At 39.2% G+C, this 9,876-nt stretch overlaps 1 protein-coding gene across 1 annotated transcript in view; it reads left to right on the plus strand.

Annotated features, from left to right (window-relative positions):
* The window catches only part of phkb (phosphorylase kinase, beta), a gene marked incomplete at its 5' end in the record, with an annotated part of 79,801 nt that overhangs the window by 42,580 nt on the left and 27,345 nt on the right, over positions 1-9,876 (plus strand). Inside the window, 2 exon segments of the mRNA XM_014018007.1 lie at positions 4,345-4,400; positions 5,821-5,914. Of these exon segments, the coding sequence (XP_013873461.1) occupies positions 4,345-4,400; positions 5,821-5,914 (150 nt within the window).

Consider the following 9,876-nt stretch of genomic DNA (forward strand, 5'->3'; position numbering starts at 1 on the left):
TTCCAGTGGGTGGTGGGAGTCAAAACGCAAATATTGGTCTGTGTGGGTGGGCTTACGAGACACGCCAGTTTCCAACCGTCCGTATCTCAAGAGTAGTTTCAAGGTGCACTGCAAAAGGTTCTCACTGCACTGAACTGCTCACACATTACCACTCTGCCTCAGTTTGAGGGGTTTTGTCTGTCTGTTATTTGGTTTTAACTTCACAAARATGTTATCTTTGGAGTACATGCTTTCCACATTTTTCTCAACTCACTTCAATTTAAAAATGCTGAACTCTGTCATTTTCTCTTTGGATGAGCAGTAAAACGTTTTCAAACATCAAAAAGAAGTCTGGTTGCCTTTGTTTTAACTTACCAGGTCTATTAAATGTTCTAGGTAAATTTATCTCCTATCAACTGAATTAAATGATGGATGTTTTTCTTTTTTTTTTCTTTTAGTCAAACTGTGGTGCATGCTTGCCAGTGTTATTCTTCTGTTCTGTTCCTTTGCTACTGACTCTAGAAGTTGCCATGATTTTGTATATGTGCATTTGTATCRGTATGTTTGTGTCTGTGTGGGTGAACATTCCCTCTGAAAGCAAGATGAGGCTGCTGCTCCACACACTTCTGTCTTGCTCAGAATACTCAGTGCAGTGATGATCGGCTCTGCCTACAATTTACTTGAAATGGGACTGCTGCTGCAAACAAAAAAAATAGAGCAAAAAGATAAAAGACACTGAAGGACACAGAGAAAACCTAACAGTAYACCTGTCAGAGAGCAAGAAAGTCATTCAAATATCTGTAACCCAAAATCTGAGGGATAAGACAAAAAATGAAGACTTTCACATACAAAAGAAGCACCAGTCAAAATATTTTATAAATGTGAAAGGACACAGAAATTGTTGATTTTTTTTTTTAACAGATCTGATAGTCAAGGTTTGTTTTATTTCAACACTTTTACTCATCCATCCGTACACTCCCACTTATCGGAGACTGGGTCACCAGGGCAGCTGCTTAAGCAAAGATCTCTAAAGCTCCCTATCTAATGTCCTGATGCATCTCTSTAATGCTTCCATCTGAAGCTCATCCAGAGGGATTCCATCGTATTCCCAGGTCAGGTGTAAAATAAAATCTCTCCTGCAAATCCTGGTTCTGCCATGAGGTCTTCTCCCAGCGTGGCACATCTAAAACACGTCCCTAAGAAGATATCAAGTGAGCATTCTTACCAGATGTTCAAACCTCCTCCACTGGAGGATCAGTAATTATACGCTCCTAAATAACCACTCCTTACCTCATCCTTAAGGTTGGGTCCAGACCCTCTTCAGAGGATCCTCATCTCAGCTGTATTTCAGCTTGTATTCATAGTTTCATTCTTATGATCTTTTCCCATAGATCATGACCATGGGAGAGGGTTGGGTTTTATAAATAGAGAGCTTTCCCTTTTGGCTCAGTTCTCTCTTCACCATAACATTGCTACAGAATCTGCATCACTGCAGATACAATCCYAGTCCACCTGTCTATCTCCCACTTTCTTCTGCCTCCATTTATGAACATGACCCTGAGTAACTTGAGTTCTTATTGTGAACAGTTGCTCTTTCTAAAGCTAGAGTAGGCATTTTGTCCTTTCATTCACCTGACGACCATGGCCTCAGACATTGACTTTTCTTTATCCTGACTGCTTCACAGTTAACAGCAAAGCCACTACAGTTCCAGCTGGAGGTCCAGTCGGCCCAAACTGGAGACCCCTCATGGTTGAGCTTAAAAACTCTGTCTGTRAAGGTTCTGAACAGAATTGGTGACAAATGGCAAACATAGTATACTCCACGTGTCGAACTCAAGTCCAAAGCGGGCACATTTTGTTTGGCTCCAAAGGTAATACTTTAGCTGTGAAACAGTTTTATGGTTTTTCTTTTTGTCACTTCAGTGCCATCTTCTCATGACAGCTGGACAACTTTCAAGCTGAGAAAATAAAATTAGGATTTTTCAGCTATTTTTGATTTTGGTGTGAAAAGAGCAAAAGATTATTGACTTTAATTATGTGTTTTACCTATTTTAAAATCAAATTGTTTGATATTTTTAGTGAGGGTTTTCCTTTTATGCCTGATTTGCAGGATTGTAATAAAAATATGTTAAACTATAATCAATTAAAACRTTGTTGATTGAGAGTAAGTTGTAAGAAATTAATGTTAAAGACAAGTCTTTCTAAAAAATTGTTTTTTCTTATTTTGTTTATGTTAGGTTAAATATGGTAAATGCTACATAAAACAATTTGTAACTGAGTTTGACCCCCTGGTATAGTCCAACCACTTACTGGTTGGATTTTCTTATTGAGAGCTCAGATGCGTCAGCTGCAGTGTGTGTGTGTGTTTTAGAAAATATATTCCAACTGATCAAAAAGAAAAAATAAGTAGGTCCTCTGGGTGGGTTCTTTATTGAAAAGTTTCGCCTCTCCTCCAAGAGACTTATTCAGTCTGATGAGTTTCAGGTGAACTCAGCCTTATAAGCACTGCCTACAATGCTGTTTTTGCAAGTGTGACTCAGCCCCCGTGAGCAAAAGGTGTGAATCGGGGCCCCAATGATACCCAACACAAAGGGAAAGAGGGAGAAAAACAAGGGGACGTTGAGCCCCGCCTGCATTCACTACACATAACACGCCACGAATCAGATGATGGGGCACATGACCCTCTATGAACAATAGAACTAATCAAGCCTATTGTTAGGCGATGACCCTCTTTTGCATGTGACCAACCTGTTTGTCCAGGTGGAGGCAGTGTTTATAAGGCTGAGTTCACCTGAAAGTGATCAGACTGAAGAAGTCTCCTGGAGGAGAGACGAAACGTTTCACTAAAGAAGAACCCATCCAGAGGACCTACTTATTTTTTTTCTACCTGGATTACTGAGATGCATCAGGATATTTCAACTGACAAATTTGAAACTATTGTGAGTTTTTGTGTATATTTGTGTTTTTTGTGTGTGTGTGTGTGTTATTGTTCACCCAGCGATCATACTCCAGATGACATAAGTGATTGGTTATGTACAGTTTCTGACTCTGTACATCTGTACATCATTACTTTGACACTGTACCATTTCAATTCTACAGTGTTTTTGTCTATCGTGTACCAATACAGTTTCCTATAGGTAAAACTGAACAGTAGACCAAACATTTAGTTTTTTTTTCTTGTCAACCTTAATCTATAAAAARCACTGTGTTTGCTATATTAACAACACGCAGCTTTGTTAAAACAAAAGCAACCTGTTAGTTTCAATTATACCTGAAGCAGTCTACCTTGAGCAGAGCAATTTATCATGGGATTGCAAACAAGCAGACCTAATAAAAATCAGATGCAGGTAGCCTAATCAACTACCACACAGGCTGCTTGGTATTTATAACCAAACAAATCTAATTGATTATAGGCATGAAAAAGACAGATACTGGTCCTTGTTAAATTGCTGAAAAGTATTAAAGCTTGTGCTGTTTGGCTTTTGGTCCTGTAATGGAAAGTAGCCAACTCTCACAGYCTAGTAAGCACACACCCACTCTCCACCTTGGACATGAAGTGATTATAGCAGGTACCTGTAATTTACTATTTTGTAACACACTATTTTGAAGAAAAATCAATCCAGCTAATCAAACCTAGTACCAGCCTGTATGGGTTGCACAGAACTTTAAATTCAAGCAAAAATCAACTGCGGAATATGGATTGTAAAGCTCAGTGACAGAATTAAAATTCTGAACTTACTCTACACGTCTTTTTAATGTTATTTCAATTCATCTCATGTTGTGGTTGCTGGAGAAACCATCTTTGCTCTCTCTTTGACTTTGTCTCTCTCGTCCTTGCTAATTTTTTTTTTCTCCAGTGCACCCGCTAAGTGCCTCCACGTCTCTCGTCAACTTTTATTGGTTATTCAGAGTTTCACTTTCACTTGGAGCAAGTGTGAACGGAGGGAAAGGGTGGGGGCAGCAATAACAAAAACCCATTGTTATATAAGAGAGTGAGCTGARTTTAAAACKTATCCACCCTTCTCTRCATCATCTCTGTATCTTCTTTCTCKCTCCTATGCTGGATTGTCTTTCTGACGCAACCTGGGCTCGAACCCGCAGCCTCAGGTTTATGGGAATGATTGCCTAATTCATATTGTAGCTGATAAAAGCAAATGAGAGTGAGAAAAAGCTATAGATGTACAGCAATATGAACATTTGTAATCCATCTGTTTGGATTCAACAGTTTTAATTTGTTCTGGTGTGTGTGTGTTTTAAGTGTTGGCCGAATTAAACCAACTTGATGCTGCAACTGGTGCAACATGGAGCAGAACGATGGCTCTCACATTAATCTTTCCTCTGTCTGTCTCTCTTTGTTGTTCACAGGGTCCCATAGAGAATGATGTTGTGATTCATGTGTCCCTGATAGCTGAGAGCCAGAGGTAATCAGTGTCTGTGTCTGTGTCTGTCTGTCTTTATGCTCTGTGTGCATTTTCACAGGCCACAAAGGCAGGTTATTTTTCTGCTTCTCTCTCCTCAGCTCTGTAATTGCACTGAGCTCAGCCTGACCTCCACCATTATCTGTCACTCTTTTCATTGTGTGTGCGTGTGTGCGTGTGTGTGTGTTAAAGAGGGTTAAATGTCTGTCAAGCTTGTCAACCTCCAGTTTCAATTAACACTAATGATAAGGTTCTTATTAGGACTCCTGCATTATCATCATCACCATCATCTCACAGCARTCTGTTCTGCTTCCGGACTCACTGACTTCTATAAACAAGCTTTGTAACTTGTACAGTTTGAACAGGTCTATTGTTTTTATTGATTAACAGCATTATAAAACCAGAGACAGATTAAACACAGACAGTCTGTTAGAGCTGGAAAACTTCTGTTACAGTGATTCCACACCTGTTGAGCACAGAGGCTGTCAAAATATTTTATACATGTACAAAATAGTACATTAAAAAAATCATTGAAAGTCTGGGCAAACATTTTAAGGAGACATATCATGCTTTTAAATCCTTTTATGCATTTAATTGCCTCAGTTGGGGGTCTATAAAGTGGAACTGCAATACTTTGGTCTGAATTTCTCCTTAACTCCGCAATCCCCTCTTTCACCCCTTTTTCTGAGGTGTGTCTCAGATCAACTCGTTTTGAGGCTGTCTCTTTAAACCCAAATGAGGCGCTTCACACTCCGCCCCCTCCATCTTCCAGAGCGGTCCATTCTAGTTTGCTAGAATGGTTTACTACTATATAGCGATGCAGAAACAATTTTTTGCAAACTAATTAAAAGATGTCAACAACAGAAGACTTGCCCATCCAGTCTTACATGCTGGAGTCAGAGTCGGACCCAGAGCCAGACGAGAATGAAGACAATGAAATTGTAGTTGGTAAGTCCAGACCTGTTCCATTGCAAATAATTAGTTATAATAGTTCAGAAAATATCATAGAAAATAGAGAAACATTAACGGATTGTAAAATATGATCCAAAAAGAATATAGACATATATGCTACACCAGGAGAGCTTAATACATTTTTTCACTCCTCTGCATTTTATGCCTAAAAATCTGGATTTTGCATGATATGTCCCCTTATTACACACTGATAAACACAATGCTGCCTTTTTACTAGTATTTCTGTGTTTAGGTAATTAAAACTATTCAAAACAAAAGTTCAAATATCATTAAATGCAACTTAAACTGATGGGCCTTTATTTTAAAATTTACAGGAAGTCCAACATGCAACTGCTGCAACCTGAATCAACCGTTGTGTACAAACTTTGTTCAGTAGTTCATGAGTAATATCTGATTAATCTGATACATAAGGCACAATAGACTGCAGCTATGTTTCTTTGTGTGTTTGTAGACTGCAGGTGTTTTTGAACACCTATGGCATTCAGACCCAGACGCCTCAGCAAGTCGAGCCAATTCAAATCTGGCCACAGAAGGAGCTGGTCAAGGTAAGAATGCTCTGACTTTGTAAACATCAAGTTTAGAAAATGTCTACAGGACTTCACACTCCTTTGTACTAACCTTTACATTTTTATTGCCTTACGTGTTTACAAAGCTCTGATATAAGCTGGTTATTTTTGGAAAAAATAAAATAAATAAATGCCTATTTTATTCATTTTATGTCTAACCTCTAGGGCTACTTTCTTTATCAGAAGCTGTTCATACAAGAAGTGCTCATTTCTTCAAGTATATAAAAAAAAAAGTTTCTTGAAATGGACACTGTTCAAGTGTTCTTTTTACAGGAGTGAAATCAGATATATGAACCCGCTTGCTGCTTACATGGAAATTGATTTCTCGTCGCTAAAAATAAAAACTTTATGTATTCACTAAAGTCTTTATAATATATAAATGTCATTTATGGTAAGATGTTGTGATGTTACTATGAAAACACATTTGTATGGTCAGGAYGTTAATGCTTTTAACAGTAATTGTCTGTGATTAAATAAACTAACATRTAGAAAATGTTGCTTTAAGTGCTTCACATTAGCACATAATAAACAGAGCAGGATTATGCTTTAAATTTGCACTTTAGTTGTTGCTTCRTAAAYTAATATTAAGTAAGTCCCATTTAAAGCCATAACTGGACACTCCCAACTTTAAGGAATAATTATGTTAATGATCACTTGAAACTTTATCTAACTACRCAGACCTTTATCACTGTCTTTAGCTGACTCATCTCGTGCCTGAATTTAGGTGCCTATGATTCAGCTTTGAAAAAAAAAATTCCTGGATTTTCTTATTTGCCCTTACAGAACTGAGAATAAAATTGAGGGAGGAATAAAATAATGAAGTATAAATCCCACTCTGGCAGCTAAACAAATCARTCCGACAGTCCGCTAGTTGACTTTTCAGCAGTTATTTATCAATATCCCAATTGCTCTTGCCTCAGTTCATTTGCTTGTCAAACCAGCAGTTCGTTCCTCTTAAGATTTACCTCCTGATTGCCCCATCACTCACTGCATGGTTGCAGTGACAGTGAAGTAACTTATTAGGCAAAAAGTGATGGCTCACGTTGATTGATCAGCATAATAGTTTAGCTGTCACTGTGGCAAATAGAAGATGGATGAGCTGAATGTTTTACAGATTTATTTTCAAAAGGCTGCAGATCTGATGGTTGTGTTGGAGATGAGGGATAAATTGTACGACTGTAATCAGCTTTGCAATCCATTTTTTTAGATTCAAAACTTCATTTTTTGAAGCGAAACAAGAAGATTAGTAGTTAAAAGCTAATTCTGAACATGTAATTTTCTTTATTTTGTACAGCAAAAACTGAGTACCAGCAAAAATAAAAAGTGAAGATACTGAAAATGTCCAAATAACCAAAAAAATGGACATTGCGTTTCTGTGTGCAGATGTATTCAGTTATGCTATTTAGGTCCAGCTCAGACAGCTATTTTCATCCTTTTCCGCTGTTTCTTTCATCGTCTGCAGATTACACCATTTGTACTGTCATATCATGACACCGAGCACCGCTTTTCCTGCAGTTTCTGCTTCAATCCCATCAGATTCGTCACTCAAATCCCCGTTTTGCCCATAGATACTGTCCCTCATCTGCATGTCTGTTGTTTGAAGTTTACCATCTCAATGTCATCTGCCTYTCCTCTGTCATACCTTTCATTCAAACCCGTGTCTTCTCTCCTGCCTCTGTTCCTCATCTGTCATGTCAGTGATGTTGCGTCTGTTCTCCACACCACTCTCTATAAACAACCATTTTCTCCTGTCATGTCGCMTCTCCGTGCTYGGCTCTTCTTTTTTTTTAAGATCTCTCCCTGCTTCTGTCTCTTCCCTAATGTGTCCATCCCATTCGCTTCTCTAACCCCATTCTTGCCTCTAGGCCTACGTCCCGCCCCCATTATGCCTACAACATCAAACAACTCCGTCTCCCTTGTCTGTCATTTGCTTTTGAACTGTCATACCTGCTCCTTCCTCTCCTCTCTGCGTCTCTCCGCTGCGTGGCACTCAGCTGCTCGGATTGAATATGGAATTGTGAGTCAGAGCGGACACCGTGCTGAATATTTAATCTGAAGCCCAGACAGTCGTTTCTTCCTTGAYGGAATCTGTTTATCTCGGAGTCACCACCATCTTGATTGCTGCGGGCTGCGTTAGCTCACCTCACCTCCGTTYGCGCTGCCGTTTGATTGTGTTGACAACAGCTGACGACGGGAGAGTCACAATTACATTTGCAATGTGTTATTCCCACACATAAACCCTGAAGCTTATCTCCTTCTGCAAAACACTTTTTGACTAAAAATAGCCTTTCTTTTAACTGTTTAAAGCCTCRTAGATGATGTGAATGTCACTATGGATGAAAAGCATGATTCTCTCGTTGATTATCATCTCATTCTAAATGTTACAARGCCTGTAAGAAGAGCAAACAAGCAATACAATAGTTTTAGTTTCAAACCATTGCTTCTTCTTGGGTAATGCTGTGGTCAGGCCGTCAAGACATCTCTCACGGACAATCATTAGCTGGCCACACTTCGCTTCCGATCTCTGTCGTTGACCAATCGCCTGTGGTTTTACACCAGCCGTGCTGTAATACGGCCACTGAAAAACAGTTGTGATGCAATGTGCCAACAACGTGTCTGCGGGTATACAAGTCATGAAAAATGCCACTACAGAAAACCTGCCAAGACTCACAGAGGAGGCTAGGAGAGMAATAATCAGAGTAGCAACCAAGAGGCTAAAGATAACCCTGATGGAGCTGTGCGGCTCTTCTGCAGAGATGGGGGGATCTGTTTGTCAGACCACTAYAAGCTGCACAGAGCTGGGCTTCATGGAAGAGTGGCAGGGAAAAACATTGCTTRTAGAAGAAATGCCAAGACGGAAAGGAGTTTATTTCCTAAACACAAYGTGTGGAAGAAGTTCAGATCAGGCTGACTTGACTGGTCATCAAAGATGACTCCACATCTGCTGCAAATCTAGATCATCCCTGCAGTAAAGGATGGCAGTGGCAGCATCATGCTGGGGGGTGTTAAAATAAAAGTTGAAAGCAACCTGTTAAAGTCTTCCAGAGATTTGAGACTGTGACTAAAGAGACATATCATACAAAACCACATTTTTATCCGTTAAATACATTTTGTTGTGTACTTGGAGTCTCTAGGAGTGCAGAAAAGTTTAATTTAGTTTCACCCGGTGCTGCATAGATATCTTTTGTTTTCTGTTTGGGCCATATTTTTCAGCCCGTTCAGTTTTTCTATGTTCTATGATGTTTTCTGAACTATTACGTCACAGTATTTGCAACAGAACTGCCAAATAAGGTCTGGACTTATCAACTACAATTTGGCTGTCTTCATTCTCCTCTGGCTGTGGGTCAGACCCTGGCTCCAACATGTAAGGCTGGATGGACAAGTCTTCCTTTGTTGACATCTTTTAATTAATTTGAAAAAAAAAATCACTGATGATAAAGAAATTAAGAAACTATAATATTAAGTTCTTTTTTTCTACTGAAGTGAAAAAAATAATTTGTAAATAAATAGTTTCTGTGCCACTTTAGTGTTGTAAACCCCTCTATCAAACTGCAAAGGACCACTCTGAAAGCTGGAAGGGGGCAGGTGTGAAACACCTCGTTTGGATTTAAAGAGACAGAATCAAAACGAGTTGATCTGAGAAGCACCTCAGAAAAGGCAGTGACCCTAAAACACGCTGCTATAGCAACACTGCTGTGGTTTAGGGAGRAACTGGTAAATGTCCTGGAATGGTCCAGTCAGACCTAGACCTCAATCCAACATCGATCCTCCTGTATGATTTACAGACTGCACATCCAGTTTGAAAAAGTTGGAAAATTTTGTCCGAAAGAATGGATCAGAATCTCAGTGCAGTTAATAAGACTCCCGATTGGAAGGCAATAAATTTAAAAATGTTAACCCTTTTGCAGCCCAATATAGCAGTTATGGGTACACCACAGTTG

The sequence above is a fragment of the Austrofundulus limnaeus genome, unplaced genomic scaffold, assembly GCF_001266775.1.
Source record: "Austrofundulus limnaeus strain Quisiro unplaced genomic scaffold, Austrofundulus_limnaeus-1.0 Scaffold180, whole genome shotgun sequence".
Taxonomy (NCBI): Eukaryota; Metazoa; Chordata; class Actinopteri; order Cyprinodontiformes; family Rivulidae; genus Austrofundulus; species Austrofundulus limnaeus.